General features: G+C 42.3%; 1 protein-coding gene across 2 annotated transcripts in view; it reads right to left on the bottom strand.

Annotated features, from left to right (window-relative positions):
* LOC120028005 (partitioning defective 3 homolog) overlaps positions 1–20,379 on the bottom strand; it is a 577,327-nt gene that overhangs the window by 496,896 nt on the left and 60,052 nt on the right. For both annotated transcript variants that reach the window (XM_038973116.1, XM_038973117.1), the window contains exon 2: positions 6,704–6,805. In XM_038973116.1, the coding sequence (XP_038829044.1) occupies positions 6,704–6,805 (102 nt within the window). The remainder of the gene's footprint in view (positions 1–6,703; positions 6,806–20,379) is intronic.

The following is a 20,379-nucleotide window of genomic DNA, read 5'->3' on the forward strand; positions in this document are numbered from 1 at the left end:
TCTTCCAAAACCATTTTGACAAATTGAAGGGCAGAGTCACTTTAAATGTCCTCAAGTCCATGTGACATAATTGACTAGCTGAATGGATGGTACTGTTACTGCTGCACCACAGTCACAAGCAGACCCTACAAACACACTCCTGAGTATCTAAACCGTTTCAGATGCCTGTCAAGGGAGTGTGCCTATCCTGAACTACCCTCCCTCACAGACCTGACTCTAGTCAGGAATACCTACTGTATGACAAATGCAAATAAACCACTGTTGAATATAAAGACAGCCTTTAACCAGCCTTGACAGGGTATATACCTTCCTCCTTTACCCCAGGGACAGACAACCCGGTTAGGGGGGGTTGAGTCTCTCCCTGCCTCTCTTAAACAGTGGCCTTCCCCGGTGCATAGTATGTGCCAGGGCATTCTCAACAGGGCTATGTTCCAGGCAGCACGGCTATATTGCACGTAAGTTTCCGCGAACGCGCACACGCCCAGACACGCGCATTCTGTCATGCTGTATCACCGCCTGGTACGGCAACTGCACCATCCGCCACCGCAAAGCTCTCCAGAGGGTGGTGCAGTCAGCCCAACGGGGTCACACTGCCTGCCCTCCAGGACACCAACACCCGGTGTCACAGGATGGCCAAGAAGATGATCAAGGACCGAAGCCAAGCAACGGCCTATTCACCACACTACAATCTAGAAGGTGGAGACAGTAGAGGTGCATCAAAGCTGGGTCTAAAATTGAAAAACAGCTATCTCCAGGCCATCAGACTGTTAAATAGTCACCACTAGTTGGCCTCCGTCCAGTACCCAGGCCTGAACCTTAGTCACTGTTACTAGCTGGCTACCACCCGGTACTCTACCCTTCACCTTAGAGACTGTTACTAGCTGGCTACCACCCGGTACTCTACTCTTCACCTTAGAGACTGTCACTAGTTAGCTACCACCCGGTACTCTACCCTTCACCTTAGAGACCGTCACTAGCTGGCTACCACCCGGTACTCTACCCTTCACCTTAGAGACTGTCACTAGCTGGCTACCACCCGGTACTCTACCCTTCACCTTAGAGACTGTTACTAGCTGGCTACCACCCGGTACTCTACTCTTCACCTTAGAGACTGTCACTAGCTGGCTACCACCCGGTACGCTACCCTTCACCTTAGAGACTGTCACTAGCTGGCTACCACCCGGTACTCTACCCTTCACCTTAGAGACTGTTACTAGCTGGCTACCACCCGGTACTCTACCCTTCACCTTAGAGACTGTCACTAGCTGGCTACCACCCGGTACACTACCCTTCACCTTAGAGACTGTCACTAGCTGGCTACCACCCGGTACACTACCCTTCACCTTAGAGACTGTCACTAGCTGGCTACCACCCGGTACTCTACCCTTCACCACCTTAGAGACTGTCACTAGCTGGCTACCACCCGGTACTCTACCCTTCACCTTAGAGACTGTCACTAGCTGGCTACCACCCGGTACACTACCCTTCACCTTAGAGACTGTCACTAGCTGGCTACCACCCGGTACTCTACCCTTCACCTTAGAGACTGTCACTAGCTGGCTACCACCCGGTACACTACCCTTCACCTTAGAGACTGTCACTAGCTGGCTACCACCCGGTACTCTACCCTTCACCTTAGAGACTGTCACTAGCTGGCTACCACCCGGTACTCTACCCTTCACCTTAGAGACTGTTACTAGCTGGCTACCACCCGGTACTCTACACTTCACCTTAGAGACTGTCACTAGCTGGCTACCACCCGGTACACTACCCTTCACCTTAGAGACTGTCACTAGCTGGCTACCACCCGGTACTCTACCCTTCACCTTAGAGACTGTCACTAGCTGGCTACCACCCGGTACACTACCCTTCACCTTAGAGACTGTTACTAGCTGGCTACCACCCGGTACTCTACTCTTCACCTTAGAGACTGTCACTAGCTGGCTACCACCCGGTACGCTACCCTTCACCTTAGAGACTGTCACTAGCTGGCTACCACCCGGTACTCTACCCTTCACCTTAGAGACTGTTACTAGCTGGCTACCACCCGGTACTCTACCCTTCACCTTAGAGACTGTCACTAGCTGGCTACCACCCGGTACACTACCCTTCACCTTAGAGACTGTCACTAGCTGGCTACCACCCGGTACACTACCCTTCACCTTAGAGACTGTCACTAGCTGGCTACCACCCGGTACTCTACCCTTCACCTTAGAGATTGTCACTAGCTGGCTACCACCCGGTACTCTACCCTTCACCTTAGAGACTGTCACTAGCTGGCTACCACCCGGTACACTACCCTTCACCTTAGAGACTGTCACTAGCTGGCTACCACCCGGTACACTACCCTTCACCTTAGAGACTGTCACTAGCTGGCTACCACCCGGTACTCTATCCTTCACCTTAGAGACTGTCACTAGCTGGCTACCACCCAGTACACTACCCTTCACCTTAGAGACTGTCACTAGCTGGCTACCACCCGGTACTCTACCCTTCACCTTAGAGACTGCTGCTCTATGTACATAGTCATTGAGCACTGGTCACTTGAATCATTTGACATACTGTTTTACCCACTAAATATGTATATACTGTGTTCTAGTCATGGCTCATCCTATATAACTACTTGTCTATTCATATACTGTCCACACTTTCTTTACACACCATTCAGATACATATATATTTATATTCCGGATTCTGACGTTTTGATACATCTTAACTTGTTTTGTTTTTTTTTTAACTGTTTGATTATGTGTGTAGTTATTGTATTGCCAGATATTGCTGCATTGTTGGCGCTAGGGGAAAAAAGCCTTTAGCTGCACCTGGGATAACATCTACAAAACCGTGTACGCGACCAATAAACTTTGATTTGACACACCCACACCCACACCCACACCCACACCCACACCCACACTAAGATGTAGGGGTTGCCACTCGCTGCTGCGCTCAACTGGCATTAGTTTCCTGCTTGTACTACAATCACACTTCCTGTGAAAGCTGGAGAAGCGAAGGTCGGGAGCACAGACTGGAAAGATAACCAGAACTAGGTCTGAAATGGCACTCTATTCTCTATATAGTCCACTACTTTAGACCAGAGCCCTGGTCAAGTAGTTCACTAAATAGGGATTAGGGTGTCATTTGGGACGTAATCCAATTCTGCTATAGGTAAAGGTTGTAAAGAAAGAGGTATACTAAAAAGCATATCTTCATTTAGTATAGACAACCTAATATACTCTGTTTGTTCCTACTGTCAAGGCAGAGGTGGTTGTGCTCCAAACTGGTTTTGAAGTCAAACCAAAATTACATTGTGTAAGAAGCGGAAGGAAGCAGCCTAGACTTATTTTTAAGACTGGGCCGACCAGCTCCACAACCCTGTCTGTCAGTAAGTCAGTCAGTCAGTCAGTCAGTCTGGAGGTTATATAGGCCTTAAACAATGCTGTTAGCTTTAAACTGCTCATTAATCACTGGCGAGCAGTAACACGTACAGGCGGAGTCCCAAATTACACTAATTTCCAAATATAGTGCACTACTTTTGACCAGGGCCAATAGAGCTCTGATCAAAAGTAGTTCACTATGTCAGGAATCTGGTGCCAGATGGGACGCACAGTGCACACACAGTACAGTGGATATGCATAGCATTACACATACAGCCACTACTGTGAACAGACCTACTGCTTTTAAAGGTACTGCATGTGTCAGTCTCATGACAATGGCATCAGTGCAGTTATGCAGACAGATAGACGGACTGTCTTTCATTTATGCATGCCAAGATACATAGGATCCTAAATATAACATTTATAGGAACTGTTTTCATGGTCTTTAAACTCAGCAGGGTATACTCTTGTCACAGCCATATATAGTACCGGTCAAAAGTTTGGACACACCTACTCATTCAAGGGTTTTTTCTTTATTTGTACTATTTTCTACATAGTGGAATAATAGTGAAGACATCAAAACTATGAAATAACACATATGGAATCATTTACTAACCAAAAAAAGTGTAAAACAAATTAAAATATATTTTATGTTTGAGATTCTTCAAAGTAGCCACCCTTTGCCTTGATGACAGCTTTGCACATTCTTGGCATCAGGGGGTGCTTTGAAAAAAAAGTATGATCTTTGTCCCCATGTGGAGTTGCAAACCGTAGTCTGGCTTTATTATGGCGGTTTTGGAGCAGTGGCTTCTTCCTTGCTGAGCTGCCTTTCAGGTTATGTCGATATAGGACTCGTTTTACTATGGATATAGATACTCTTGTAACTGTTTCCTCCAGCATCTTCACAAGGTCATTTGCTGTTGTTCTGGGATTGATTTGCACTTTCCGCATCAAAGTATGTTCATCTCTAGGAGACAGAACGTGTCTCCTTCCTGAGCGGTATGACAACTGCGTGGTCCCATGATGTTTATATTTGCGCACTATTGTTTGTACAGATGAACGTGGTACCTTCAGGCATTTTTTTCTGAGGTCTTGGCTGATTTCTTTTGATTTCCCCATGAGGTCAAGCAAAGAGGCACTGAGTTTGAAGGTAGGCCTTGAAATACATCCACAGGTACACCTCCAATTGACTGAAATGATGTAAATTAGCCTAACAGAAGACATCATTTTTTGTAATTTTCCAAGCTGTTTAAAGGCACAGTCAACTTAGTGTATGTAAACTTCTGACCCACTGGAATTGTGATACAATGAATTATAAGTGAAATAATCTGTCTGTAAACAATTGTTGGGAAAATTACTTGTGTCATGCACAAAGTAGATGTCCTAACCGACTGTATATATATATATATATATTAATTCTATATTTTTCCCCCTTACTAGCGCTGACTCTGCTGATAGCTACTTCATTGAGATGAAATGTACTTACTATGACTGTGATATGTGGTTGTTCCACCTAGCTACCTTAAGATGAATGCACTAACTGGAAGTCGCTTTGGATAAGAGCGTCTGCTAAATGACTAAAAGATGTTATGTATGGCTCTCTGGGTATAGCAGTGTACTGTACTGTCACTGATGTTAAAGGACAGAGCTACTCGTATTGTCTCCACTGCTATTTCCTGTCCATGTGCAGGGGAGTTTGATGGGGAATAGCACAGAACCCAGTGCCTGAATAGCAGACTGTGTTGATAGGAGAGGGATGAAAACAGAAGCATGGCATGCCACCTGGAAAAACCAGCTCACGCATCCGGACCACCGCTCTAACACACACACACAGAGATACACATACACACACAAGCACCTCCACCTCCTGTCTGGTTGACAAACTGTCCCATAAACAGCAGCACTTCCGACAGGCCGGAGATTAACACACAGCTCTGGCTCACAACGTCTAAAGAAACACCACCGTCATAACTGGAGGTGGCATGGTCTCTCTACCCACTCTGTTTGGCTTTCAATCTAGAGTGAACCCGCACACATGTACGCAACCACACACACACATACCTACACACACACGCTGTACCAGCCAGCAGTCAAATAAAGTTTGCCAGAGGAAACTGCAGTAGTCTGGGTGTACTAGAAGAAGTAAATAGTGTCCAACGGCCTTGGGCTAATATTTGGCTTGACTAAAATGTAAATGGTGAATGTGTTTTCTCAAATGTTCCCATCCTATACCTTACTATAGCTGATTAGAATGACCTCTACTGCTATTACTAAAGCTCTCTCTATCTCTGTTCGACAGTAGCATAACACCAGGTTACACTCTGATTCAACACTTAAGGCCTTTTCACACGGCATTGTTCTTAGCCCCAGGTTAAGACAGGCCCTGGGCTAGCTTAGCCTGTGTTCACACAAGTAGGGCGAAGTGAAACCAACGGTCCCTTTTCTGGTGTAGAATATTCAAATTAGGTGTCAAAGGAACTCTGATTGGCTAGCCCCTGGGTTAAGGTTGGTGCTAGCCCACTTTAGAATGTGCACGTGTGAACACTTGCTTAGCCCCAAGCTCAAACCTCCCTTATCCCAGTGCTTTGAGGCACTTAGCCCTCGGCAGTGTGAACGTGCCTTTAGTAATCTAATCTAACACAGCACCTAACTACCCAAGCCCTTTTGTGAGCCACATAAACCACTGAAGCCCTGTCAACAGCGTTGGTCTATTGTCCATATGCCATTAAACGGCAGCGTGTTTGTAGATAAAGCATGGCTGCAATGACATCTTATGACAGGCAGGGGGCTCATGATTCTGCTCAGTAGAAATATGAAAACAGATTTTCATAAGCGAAGAGATCTCGTAAATAGACAGTGCAGCCAAAAAACACGCCCTCTCAAAGTTTACAAAGACTGTTTCTCTGTTTTATAGAGTTCATTAGTCATTCAACCAGAGGCAGCAGCAGCGTGTCACATTTAAGTAATTTAGTTATCTATTTTTACACTTAAATATCTAGTTTTAGACGTTGTCATTTTCTTTTTCACTTTGTTCTCCAGTTCTCAATTTTGAGGAGATAAGACAGCTAGCATCTGGTAGGAAATGGCCTGTGAATTCATCTGAGAAATATGCCTCTGTATTTGCCAGTATTGTAAGCCTGGGCATCACTTGGCTGCTACTGTGGGGATCACAACAGGAAGTGGCAGACTAATTGGTCCAGTTATAACACAACATGCATCATAACATGGGTATATGCAAAGCAGGAAGGACATCTAAGCAAATGCTTTTACCCTGAAATAGCTCAAATAGCTTCCTGAGGTGTATCAAGCCCACTGACCACAGCGTGACTCACCCTGTCTTTGTCATCGGCCACATCACACAGCGTGTCGTCCAGATCCAGTATGCCTCCGTCCCCATGCTCCAACCTGTGCACCTGTAGCCAGTAGCCAGAATCCTAGAGGGAGGGAGGGAGAGAGGAGAGAGGTGAGACATGGCTTATCTTGGAGAAAAGAGGTGAGACATGGCTTATTTTAGAGAAGAGAGATGAGACATGGCTTATTTTAGAGAAGAAAGGTGAGACATGGCTTATTTTAGAGAAGAGAGGTGAGACATGGATTATTTTAGAGAAGAGAGATGAGACAGATTATTTTAGAGAGAAGAGAGGTGAGACATGGATTATTTTAGAGAGAAGAGAGTTGAGACATGGTTTATTTTAGAGAAGAGAGTTGAAACATGGCTTATTTTAGAGAAGAGAGGTGAGACATGGATAATTTTAGAGAAGAGAGTTGAGACATGGCTTATTTTAGAGAGAAGAGAGTCGAGACATGGCTTATTTTAGAGAGAAGAGAGTCGAGACATGGCTTATTTTAGAGAGAAGAGAGTCGAGACATGGCTTATTTTAGAGAAGAGAGATGAGACATGGCTTATTTTAGAGAAGAGAGATGAGACATGGATTATTTTAGAGACGAGAGGTGAGACATGGCTTATTTTAGAGAGGAGAGGTGAGACATGGATTATTTTAGAGAAGAGAGATGAGACATGGCTTATTTTAGAGAAGAGAGTTGAGACATGGCTTATTTTAGAGAAGAGAGGTGAGACATGGCTTATTGTAGAGAAGAGAGGTGAGACATGGCTTATTTTAGAGAAGAGAGGTGAGACATGGCTTATTTTAGAGGAGAGAGGTGAGACATGGCTTATTTTAGAGGAGAGAGGGGAGACATGGCTTATTTTAGAGAAGAGAGGTGAGACATGGCTTATTTTAGATAAGAGAGGGGAGACATGGCTTATTTTAGAGAGAAGAGAGATGAGACATGGATTATTTTAGAGAGAAGAATAAATAAAAGAGAGAAGAGGTGAGACATGGCTTATTTTAGAGAGAAGAGGGGAGACATGACTTATTTTAGAAAAGAGAGATGAGGCATGGCTTATTTTAGAGAAGAGAGGTGAGACATGGCTTATTTTAGAGAGAAGAGAGGTGAGACATGGCTTATTTTAGAGAGAAGAGAGGTGAGACATGGATTATTTTAGAGAGAAGAATAAATAAATAAAAGAGAGAAGAGGTGAGACATGGCTTATTTTAGAGAGAAGAGGTGAGACATGGATTATCTTAGAGAAGAGAGTTGAGACATGGCTTATTTTAGAAAAGAGAGTTGATGGTTATTTTAGAGAAGAGAGGTAAGACATGGATTATTTTAGAGAGAAGAGAGGTGAGACATGGCTTATTTTAGAGAAGAGAGGTGAGACATGGCTTATCTTAGAGAAGAGAGGTGAGACATGGATTATTTTAGAGAAGAAAGGTGAGACATGGCTTATTTTAGAGAAGAGAGGTGAGACATGGATTATTTTAGAGAAGAGAGGTGAGACATGGCTTATTTTAGAGAAGAGAGGTGAGACATGGCGTATCTTAGAGAAGAGAGATGAGACATGGATTATTTTAGAGAGAAGAATAAATAAATAAAAGAGAGAAGAGGTGAGACATGGCATATCTTAGAGAGAAGAGGGGAGACATGGCTTATTTTAGAGAAGAGAGGTGAGACATGGCTTATTTTAGAGAAGAGAGATGAGACATGGATTATTTTAGAGAGAAGAATAAATAAATAAAAGAGAGAAGAGGTGAGACATGGCATATCTTAGAGAGAAGAGGGGAGACATGGCTTATTTTAGAGAAGAGAGGTGAGACATGGCTTATTTTAGAGAGAAGAGAGATGAAACATGGATTATTTTAGAGAGAAGAGAGATGAGACATGGATTATTTTAGAGAAGAGAGGTGAGACATGGTTTATCTTAGAGAGAAGAGGGGAGACATGGCTTATTTTAGAGAGAAGAGAGATGAAACATGGATTATTTTAGAGAGAAGAGAGATGAGACATGGATTATTTTAGAGAAGAGAGGTGAGACATGGCATATTTTAGAGAGAAGAGAGGTGAGACATGGCTTATTTTAGAGAGAAGAGAGGTGAGACATGGATTATTTTAGAGAAGAGAGGTGAGACATGGCTTATTTTAGAGAAGAGAGGTGAGACATGGCTTATCTTAGAGAAGAGAGGTGAGACATGGATTTTTTTAGAGAAGAAAGGTGAGACATGGCTTATTTTAGAGAAGAGAGGTGAGACATGGATTATTTTAGAGAAGAGAGGTGAGACATGGCTTATTTTAGAGAAGAGAGGTGAGACATGGCGTATCTTAGAGAAGAGAGATGAGACATGGATTATTTTAGAGAAGAATAAATAAATAAAAGAGAGAAGAGGGGAGACATGGCTTATTTTAGAGAAGAGAGGTGAGACATGGCTTATTTTAGAGAAGAGAGGTGAGACATGGCTTATTTTAGAGAAGAGAGATGAGACATGGATTATTTTAGAGAGAAGAATAAATAAATAAAAGAGAGAAGAGGTGAGACATGGCGTATCTTAGAGAAGAGAGGTGAGACATGGATTTTTTTAGAGAGAAGAATAAATAAATAAATAAAAGAGAGAAGGTGAGACCTGGCTTATTTTAGAGAGAAGAGGTGAGACATGGCTTATTTTAGAGAAGATAGGTGAGACATGGATTATTTTAGAGAGAAGAGAGATGAGACATGGATTATTTTAGAGAGAAGAGAGATGAGACATGGATTATTTTAGAGAGAAGAGAGGTGAGACATGGTTTATCTTAGAGAAGAGAGGTGAGACATGGCTTATTTTAGAGAAGAGAGATGAGACATGGATTATTTTAGAGAAGACAGGTGAGACATGGCTTATTTTAGAGAAGAGAGATGAGACATGGCTTATTTTAGAGAAGACAGGTGAGACATGGCTTATTTTAGAGAAGAGAGGTGAGATATGGCTTATTTTAGAGAAGAGAGGTGAGACATGGCTTATTTTAGAGAAGAGAGGTGAGACATTACTTATTTTAGAGAAGAGAGGTGAGACATGGCTTATTTTAGAGAAGAGAGATGAGACATGGATTATTTTAGAGAAGAGAGATGAGGCATGGCTTATTTTAGAGAAGAAAGGTGAGACATGGATTATTTTAGAGAAGAGTTAAGACATGGCTTATTTTAGAGAGAAGAGGTGAGACATGGCTTATCTTAGAGAGAAGAGGTGAGACATGGCTTATTTTAGAGAAGAGAGGTGAGACATGGATTATTTTATAGAGAAGATAGGTGATACATGGATTATTTTAGAGAAGAGTTAAGACATGGCTTATTTTAGAGAGAAGAGGTGAGACGTGGCTTATTTTAGAGAGAAGAGGTAAGACACGGCTTATTTTAGAGAGAAGAGGTAAGACATGGCTTATTTTAGAGAAGAGGTAAGACATGGCTTATTTTAGAGAGAAGAGGTAAGACATGGCTTATTTTCAGAGACAAGAGGTAAGACATGGCTTATTTTAGAGAGAAGAGGTAAGACATGGCTTATTTTCAGAGAGAAGAGGTAAGACATGGCTTATTTTAGAGAGAAGAGGTAAGACATGGCTTATTTTCAGAGAGAATAGGTAAGACATGGCTTATTTTAGAGAAGAGAGGTGAGACATGGCTTATTTTAGAGAAGAGAGATGAGACATGGATTATTTTAGAGAGAAGAATAAATAAATAAAAGAGAGAAGAGGTGAGACATGGCATATCTTAGAGAGAAGAGGGGAGACATGGCTTATTTTAGAGAAGAGAGGTGAGACATGGCTTATTTTAGAGAAGAGAGGTGAGACATGGCTTATTTTAGAGAAGAGAGATGAGACATGGATTATTTTAGAGAGAAGAATAAATAAATAAAAGAGAGAAGAGGTGAGACATGGCATATCTTAGAGAGAAGAGGGGAGACATGGCTTATTTTAGAGAAGAGAGGTGAGACATGGCTTATTTTAGAGAAGAGAGGTGAGACATGGCTTATTTTAGAGAAGAGAGATGAGACATGGATTATTTTAGAGAGAAGAATAAATAAATAAAAGAGAGAAGAGGTGAGACATGGCATATCTTAGAGAGAAGAGGGGAGACATGGCTTATTTTAGAGAAGAGAGGTGAGACATGGCTTATTTTAGAGAGAAGAGAGATGAAACATGGATTGTTTTAGAGAGAAGAGAGATGAGACATGGATTATTTTAGAGAAGAGAGGTGAGACATGGTTTATCTTAGAGAGAAGAGGGGAGACATGGCTTATTTTAGAGAGAAGAGAGATGAAACATGGATTATTTTAGAGAGAAGAGAGATGAGACATGGATTATTTTAGAGAAGAGAGGTGAGACATGGCATATTTTAGAGAGAAGAGAGGTGAGACATGGATTATTTTAGAGAAGAGAGGTGAGACATGGCTTATTTTAGAGAAGAGAGATGAGACATGGCTTATTTTAGAGAAGAGAGGTGAGACATGGATTTTTTTAGAGAGAAGAATAAATAGATAAATAAAAGAGAGAAGGTGAGACCTGGCTTATTTTAGAGAGAAGAGGTGAGACATGGCTTATTTTAGAGAGAAGAGAGGTGAGACATGGTTTATCTTAGAGAAGAGAGATGAGACATGGATTATTTTAGAGAGAAGAGAGGTGAGACATGGTTTATCTTAGAGAAGAGAGGTGAGACATGGCTTATTTTAGAGAAAAGAGATGAGACATGGATTATTTTAGAGAAGACAGTTGAGACATGGCTTATTTTAGAGAAGAGAGATGAGACATGGCTTATTTTAGAGAAGACAGGTGAGACATGGCTTATTTTAGAGAAGAGAGGTGAGATATGGCTTATTTTAGAGAAGAGAGGTGAGACATGGCTTATTTTAGAGAAGAGAGGTGAGACATGGCTTATTTTAGAGAAGAGAGGTGAGACATTACTTATTTTAGAGAAGAGAGGTGAGACATGGCTTATTTTAGAGAAGAGAGATGAGACATGGATTATTTTAGAGAAGAGAGATGAGGCATGGCTTATTTTAGAGAAGAAAGGTGAGACATGGATTATTTTAGAGAAGAGTTAAGACATGGCTTATTTTAGAGAGAAGAGGTGAGACATGGCTTATCTTAGAGAGAAGAGGTGAGACATGGCTTATTTTAGAGAAGAGAGGTGAGACATGGATTATTTTATAGAGAAGATAGGTGATACATGGATTATTTTAGAGAAGAGTTAAGACATGGCTTATTTTAGAGAGAAGAGGTGAGACATGGCTTATTTTAGAGAAGAGGTAAGACATGGCTTATTTTAGAGAGAAGAGGTAAGACATGGCTTATTTTCAGAGAGAAGAGGTAAGACATGGCTTATTTTAGAGAGAAGAGGTAAGACATGGCTTATTTTCAGAGAGAAGAGGTAAGACATGGCTTATTTTAGAGAGAAGAGGTAAGACATGGCTTATTTTCAGAGAGAATAGGTAAGACATGGCTTATTTTAGAGAAGACAGGTGAGACATGGATTATCTTAGAGAAGAGAGATGAGACATGGATTATTTTAGAGAGAAGAGAGGTGAGACATGGCTTATCTTAGAGAGAAGAGGTGAGACATGGCTTATTTTAGAGAAGAGAGGTGAGACATGGATTATTTTATAGAGAAGATAGGTGATACATGGATTATTTTAGAGAAGAGTTAAGACATGGCTTATTTTAGAGAGAAGAGGTGAGACATGGCTTATTTTAGAGAAGAGGTAAGACATGGCTTATTTTAGAGAGAAGAGGTAAGACATGGCTTATTTTCAGAGAGAAGAGGTAAGACATGGCTTATTTTAGAGAGAAGAGGTAAGACATGGCTTATTTTCAGAGAGAAGAGGTAAGACATGGCTTATTTTAGAGAGAAGAGGTAAGACATGGCTTATTTTCAGAGAGAATAGGTAAGACATGGCTTATTTTAGAGAAGACAGGTGAGACATGGCTTATTTTAGAGAAGAGAGATGAGACATGGATTATTTTAGAGAAGAGAGATGAGGCATGGCTTATTTTAGAGAAGAAAGGTGAGACATGGATTATTTTAGAGAAGAGTTAAGACATGGCTTATTTTAGAGAGAAGAGGTGCGACACGGCTTATTTTAGAGAGAAGAGGTAAGACACGGCTTATTTTAGAGAGAAGAGGTAAGACATGGCTTATTTTAGAGAAGAGGTAAGACATGGCTTATTTTAGAGAGAAGAGGTAAGACATGGCTTATTTTCAGAGAGAAGAGGTAAGACATGGCTTATTTTAGAGAGAAGAGGTAAGACATGGCTTATTTTCAGAGAGAAGAGGTAAGACATGGCTTATTTTCAGAGAGAAGAGGTAAGACATGGCTTATTTTAGAGAGAAGAGGTAAGACATGGCTTATTTTCAGAGAGAATAGGTAAGACATGGCTTATTTTAGAGAGAAGAGGTAAGACATGTCTTATTTTAGAGAGAAGAGAAACGAGACATGGCTTTTCTTAGAGAGAAGAGATGAGATGGTTATTTTAGACCAGATTGAAATAGATGGAGATGGAGCGGGAGAAGGTAGATGGAGCGGGAGATGGAGAGAGAGAGAGGAATCATTAGCTAAGACTTAGGCAATACAGAGAGAGTTCAAGGCAGGTAACAGGTTGAGGTTGATTTGGTTCTCTCTGGACCATGACCTTTTTTTGCAGGAAGAGAGCTGAATTGGGGGGGTGAAAAAGTGAAAAAGTAGCGGTTGGCAGATAGGAGGCAAAGGATAAGGTTCAAAAGAGCGGTTTTATTCACAAAATGAGGATAGGCTAGTGATGGTAGCAGTATTTAGGATCAATAATAATGTTGGCAATATATACAAAAATGACATACAAAACAAACAAACGCTTTACAGAAATATACTGGTTGTGAAACCAAAACCAGACCTTTCAATCAATCCAATCTGGCCTAGAATCAGGCTACATGCCCTGTAACATCACAGACAGCCTAAGCGCATGGACGCTTTCATAAACAAAGATTACCGAACATTGGCAAAGCCCGGTAGAAATACCTTGCTTGAGCTACTTCCCGCAAATTCCACGTTGCTGGGCAAAACCATTAGGTACACATAACCAGTGAACTGGTGGACATACAAGCTAAAGGATACAAACATCTCGCTCCCTCTCCCTCTGTTGTGGCACTGGGCCATTGGGCCCGCCCTGCAACCTCATTGGATAATGCTGGGCCTTCTTCTTTCACTGTGCAACTCATCAATGTGCATCTTGCTAGCTGTCACTCAAATACCGAGGGGCTGAAGCTCATAGGCTAGAACTCAAATTGCTAGGGGGGTGGTGGCCCAAGTGGGCCAAGCTTGCAGTGCTCAGAATATCAGCACACAGCTTCCAGAAAACAGTTGCTTACAAACGAAGGATTTTATGGCTAATTGAGGTGAAACATAACTTCTGCTGAGATATGATCCATGTATGAGCTACACATTGACACATCCAGCCCAAAGCAGGCGCTTAAAAAAAACTTAAGTAGTCGCCACAGTTCCAGAACTCGTCTTTAGCTCAAGTGAAGGGAGAGTGGGGCTTGGACTTCAGCGCATGCACGCCTGTCGCCATCACAGACCGGCATTGCAAAGTAAAACGATGTAATCCGTCTCCCACCCATGTATTTAGATAAGTGTGCAAAGCAATGGCAGGGTTTTAGGCCAGATACACAGACAGATACACAGACAGATACACAGACATTCATCTGATGAGAACTGCCTGCTTTTCCAGCTTTGAGCAAAACTACAAGGTGAATAACTACTGTAGATGCAAGGCGAAGAAAAGCAGTCCCCCCCAACCCTCATAGCACACAGGTAGTGAAGCGTAGACCACGCAGGTCAGAAGTCAAGCCAAACATCTCAGCTCGTTTCCTTCATATCCTTATTAGGATAACCTCTGGGGATGGCTGACTGACTACTGTGCTTTAAATGCACACACATATACACAGAGACAGACAGACAGATAGACGGACAAACTAACAAGCTGGCCTTCCCTAACGTTTTCCCCTCCACACTACAGAATAGAGTCTGTGGGTTTGATGCCTTCGTGCACATTTCTGGACCCTTTCTGTAAATTGTAAACAGAGTGGTACGCCAGGCCAAGAGCTTCCAAAGTCAAACGGGGAATAATTGTGTGGTCTTTTCCTTCTATTTGTGGTTATTATACGGGGTACAAGAATTCCCCCAGTAGTTCTGACACCAGAGTAAAAGATGGGAGTTACTGTAAATACGTTTATTACAATAGATGGTCTTGAATATCAAATTATATTCATAATACACTTTAGAACGGACTTTTGTGAGGCAAAAAAAGGCAAGACAAAGAAAAGCAAGTAATAGAAATGTATATTCAAAACCAGCTCAACCACAGTAGTATTTTAGCAGTAATGTTATTTTATTGTCATACATACGAACAAAAATCATAACACTAAAATACAGATGTTACAATTACACAGAAAACCAAGACATGAGAGAAAATTAGTGTGGAATCTGGAAGCCATTTCAGACCACAAACCCACTACAAGAAACAGATAAAATCACAACAGATTTCTGACATGGGTCTACTTCCAGATCTCCCTCAGTGAAATCAGACAACCAGCCAAGTTACAGGGATTGGAGATCAATAAATCCCCATAATGGATCAAAAGCTTAGGTTATGTCCCAAATGGAACCCTATTCCCTATATAGTGCACTACTTTTGACCAAAGTCCTATGGGCCCTACATTAGGGAATAGGGTGACATTTCGGACATAGCCTTAATATCAGTGCCAAGCGATTGAGCATGTAGCATAGGATATTCATGCTACTGTACAGCTAGATTAGATTAGGTCGATTTTTATTGACCTCCGAGACGGTCAGGACAAACTGGCCCTGTCCCAGCTGACAACCCTGCTGGGCTGTACTGAGCCGATGGCCCAGTCTGCTACCCTGTAACCCTGCTGTGTGCATGAAACACTTAGGGACATAGAGGGGATACAGGGTTATGTCCCATGACCATAGAGGGGTTGAGGGAACATAATGGGACACACTAAGCCCATCCCAAATGGAACCCTTTTCTCCTACAGTGCACTACTTTTGACCAGGGCTCATAAGGCTTTGGTCAAAGTAGTACACTTATAGGGATAGTGTGCCATTTGGGGTGCAGCCACTTCTGTCCCCCTGTGGCCATGGGACAATCTGTCACCCTCCCTCACCTCCCCTGGCCATAGGACACTCTGTCCCCCTGTATTGCCCCAGTGTGACCTGCCCCCCGAGGGCTAAACAGCTGGCCACATCAATGGAGCACAGCTCTGGTACACATGCTGAGAGAGCACACACACAGTCAGATGGACAAACACATGCAAACTGGTGCAACCACAGAATGATCCCTCCAACACTTCAACGTACATTTAATTGAACACAGAACACACTAACACTTCAATACACCAAAACACCGTAGGCCTACATCAACTTGAATTCATTTGACATCTCTTATTTCTCCACTCACTCCAGTGATTCACCCCAGTTGGACTTCAAATAGAACGTTCATCTCCATCTCTCCATCAGACAGCAGGACCATGGCGGAGTGTGACAGTGTTTTTAGTTTTTTAAATTCCACCACCACCTACAAGCAAGACCTCCATCGTAAAATAACCATTTATATTACAGTAAAGCATGACAGTGTCTGGGACGACAGGGGGTAGAGTTAACTCGAGGATAGTCTGCGGGAAATGGTCAACCCAAGGATCATTTGTCATGGACGCGTCCCAAATTGCACCCTATTCCCTATGGGCCCTGGTCGAAAATAGTGCACTATAAAGGGATTACAGTGCCATTTGGGTCGCAACCCATATAAAAGGTTCTGCAGAGGGATAAAAAAATAAATAATAATCTTTAAGCAGCTCCAGCTCTCTAAAGCGAAAACTGTTCTCCCTGTGAGAAATGTAGTGTTCAGCTTGTTTCTGTGTTTCACCGCCAGACTAGCCAACTGTTTCATGTTCTCTTTCATCAGGTGACAAGTTCAAACACACCAAAAGTGTGAACATCTAAATGTTTTTCAATACCTTAATTGTTACTCTGAAGTATTGTGTGAAAATACGTGCTTAAAGCAGTCCATTAAGATAAGAGCTTTACCTTTCCTGAGCCCTAAAAAGCCATTGCAAAGCCACCCATTCTTGTTATGAATCTAGCTATTAGTCTTAACAAATGACTCCAGTGACAAAGTGGGCTACCAAGAGTGATGTAGTCTCTTCAAGAGAAGAAAAACCTGAAATCTCTGATCCCGTGTTGACCCAGTGACCTGTTGTGTCACACTGTCTGCTACCTCATTCCTTCAGCCATTATTACCCATACCCTCGTCTCGACAGGTGTCTCTTTATCTGATCCTAAGGAGGTTCATATTAGTCTGTACACTCTTACAACCCTCTTACAACACCTCGTCGCCCAGTCTCTTCACCTCATTAGCAGGCTCTTTGTGCTGGTAGGATCTGCTTTCAGTGTGGGACCACAAAAAGACTTCTGCATACAACTCTGAGGGGGGCCAGTATGCTGCCTGCCTGAGAAACAAAGAGCTGATTCACAACATAATGATGCCATCTCTTAACACACAGACTGAGGAGACGAAGGTGTCTGAGAGACCGACAGCGATCAAGAGCAACAGGTTCCCTGTTTAAGTTGTGTAGTAGAATTAATCAAGATAGCATTGGGCAGACATTATTATAGACAGGAAGGAACACCATCACAGACACGAAATGAGTCTGACGTTGATTCTATTCCAGATATGCTGTGTGAGTAACGATATAGATATTTCTCATTAACAAATGCATTAGCCGTCCGACAGGAATCTGGGGGATTTCTGAAGATGATATTTGAGTTCAGTAAGAACAGAAGGAGATATTAACCAAATCAGACCCTTGTGAATGTGACTTCCCAAGCCTCACGTAACGACACAGCACAGTGCAGTCAGAGATGGTCGATGAAAGTGTCCAGGGTCTATTATCACCTGGAACGCCAGGCACAAAATGGCTGCTGTGTCAGTTGAGTAGTGTTAAGAGGTGATAACAATGCATTGTGTCGCCTAGACAGAATTGCCAAACAGAGATAAGGTATTGATGACTATGTCCCGACAGGCCCAAACAGTCATTAATTGTGTATCCGTAAGCTTGCACAGTCACGTTTGGGTCACATGGGAAATAATGATGATGACAGTGTACAGATGTGCTCTAGTTAAGCACATTCTATAGACATGATAAAATAGTGGCGCTATACTCATGGAAGTTGAAGGATGTTCCTAATATGGGCAAACTCCTGCACTGTTACATTGAAGTGCAATGTAACACCAAAACTAGTGGCAACTGAGCTGCCACTAACTTGAAGGAGACGAAACCTTAACTTTGCTGGAGTATTGAAACACATCATCCTGAGATGTTTTGAAACATGACGCCGTGTGTTGTAACACCACTTACTCAAGTGTGGTGCAACACCTTGCCAAGGACTGGGAGCACTACCGGAAGAGGTTAAAAACACTAAGTTCAGCTAAGTGCAGAATTAGATACCTTCTAGTTTCCTCTCTTTAAAGCTTTCAAATCCTGTCTTGTGCATAGGGTTGCAAAGGGTCGGACACTTTCCAGAAATTTTCCGTGGGAAGTGAAGCCTGGGAATTTTGGGAATTTTGCTTAAATTCATCAAAAAGTTAGCTTATAATAGTGAACCTCTATTATGGGATACACATAAGGCAATTATAGGTCTTGTGGCATATTTTGGTTAAACTATCCCCAGTTCAATGGAATTGCAACCCTCTGCATGCACATGTGCAGTGCACTCTTCCATCACATGTACAGCTGATTCACAAGCTCTTGCACACTAATAAAATGCTATTGAGCCCACACTACTACACTGTCTGAGCCAAGGACTACATGCTTTCTGGTAAGTTTTGATTACAATACTGGGTGGGGTGAATATATTTTATATGACATACATTATTTTTTGTTAACTAGTAAATAGTAGCCTAAATCATTTCTAACTTGTTAACAATTTCTGCTAGTTAGTTTTTGCTACTGTGTGGGTTTTAGCTTGCTTGAGCCTGCTAACTGAGGAGTGTTAATTCACCTGTTTCCATACATGTTTCATTTTAAAATATTTATTTTACAAATGAGTTGTTTAATCTAACTGCTTAACTATTTATCTGTACATGGAATTGTATTTTTTAGATAAAAAAAAAATCTTTACAGGAAAATGCCACGGCACTATCTGATGTGTGGAGACATTTCACTGCAGTTAATGTAGAAGGAAAAGCTTTGTACATTTGCAAATACTGTGCCAAATCATATGTGAAGATTGCAACAAAGATGCAGAATCATCTGGCCAAGTGCATATAGTTCCCTCAGCACTCACATCAAGCAACCTCTGACAAAAGTCCCTCTACTTCCATTCCAGGTGAAAATGATGAATCAGACACCTTATCAATAGCAACAGCTCATGGTCCTTCTGGAATCAAAAGGTTTTTTGACTCAATGGAGGAACATAGTCAGAGAAATGCTGATGAATGTCTTGCTTGAGCTGTGTATGCAACTGGTTCACCTCTGATGCTCACAGGCAATGTGTATTGGAAGAGATTTCTAAATGTTCTTCGCCCAGCATACACCCCTCCAACCAGACATGCTTTATCTACTCATTTGCTGGATACAGAGTTCAAGTGAAGGTCAAGCAAATCATTGAGAAAGCAGACTGTATTGCAATCATCACTAATGGGTGGTCGAATGTTTGTGGGCAAGGAATAATTAACTACATCATCTCCATCCCTCAACCAGTATTCTACAAGAGCACAGACACAAGGGACAACAGACACTCCGCTCTCTACATTGCAGATGAGCTGAAGGCAGTCAAGGTATTTGCAATGGTGACAGACAATGCTGCGAACATGGAGGCTGCTTGGTCTAAAGTGGAGGAGTCCTACCCTCACATCACACCCATTGGCTGTGCTGCTCATGCACTGAATCTGCTCCTCAAGGACATCATGGCAATGAAAACAATGGATACATTGTTCTCTACAAGAGAGCCAAATAAATGGTTAGGTATGTGAAGGGTCATCAAGTTATAGCAGCAATCTACCTCACCAAGCAAAGTGAGAAGAACAAGAGCACCACATTGAAGCTGCCCAGCAACACCCGTTGGGGTGGTGTTGTCATCATGTTTGACAGTCTCCTGGAGGGGAAGGAGTCTCTCCAAGAAATGGCCATATCACAGTCTGCCGATATGGACAGCCCCATCAAGAGGATCCTCCTGGATGATGTATTTTGGGAGAGAGTGGTAAGCAGCCTGAAACTCCTGTAACCTATATCAGTAGCCATTGCGCAGATTGAGGGAGACAATGTCACCCTGTCTGATGTTCAGACTCTGCTTGTAGATGTAAGAGAAGAAATCTGTACTGCCCTGCCCACTTCACTGTTGCTCCAAGCAGAGGAAACTGCAGTTCTGAAATACATCAAAAAATGTGAAGACTTCTGCCTGAAGCCCATACACACCGCAGCGTACATGTTGGACCCCAAGTATGCTGGCAAGAGCATCCTGTCTGGTGCAGAGATCAACTAGGCCTATGGTGTCATCACTAAGCCTGAGAGGAAGACAAAGCTTTAGTTTCTAGACTATCATTTTACAGATTTATGTAGAAAACATTTTTGGGAAATGTGATGGATCAT

The sequence above is a fragment of the Salvelinus namaycush genome, chromosome 33 (genome assembly GCF_016432855.1).
Source record: "Salvelinus namaycush isolate Seneca chromosome 33, SaNama_1.0, whole genome shotgun sequence".
NCBI lineage: Eukaryota > Metazoa > Chordata > Actinopteri > Salmoniformes > Salmonidae > Salvelinus > Salvelinus namaycush.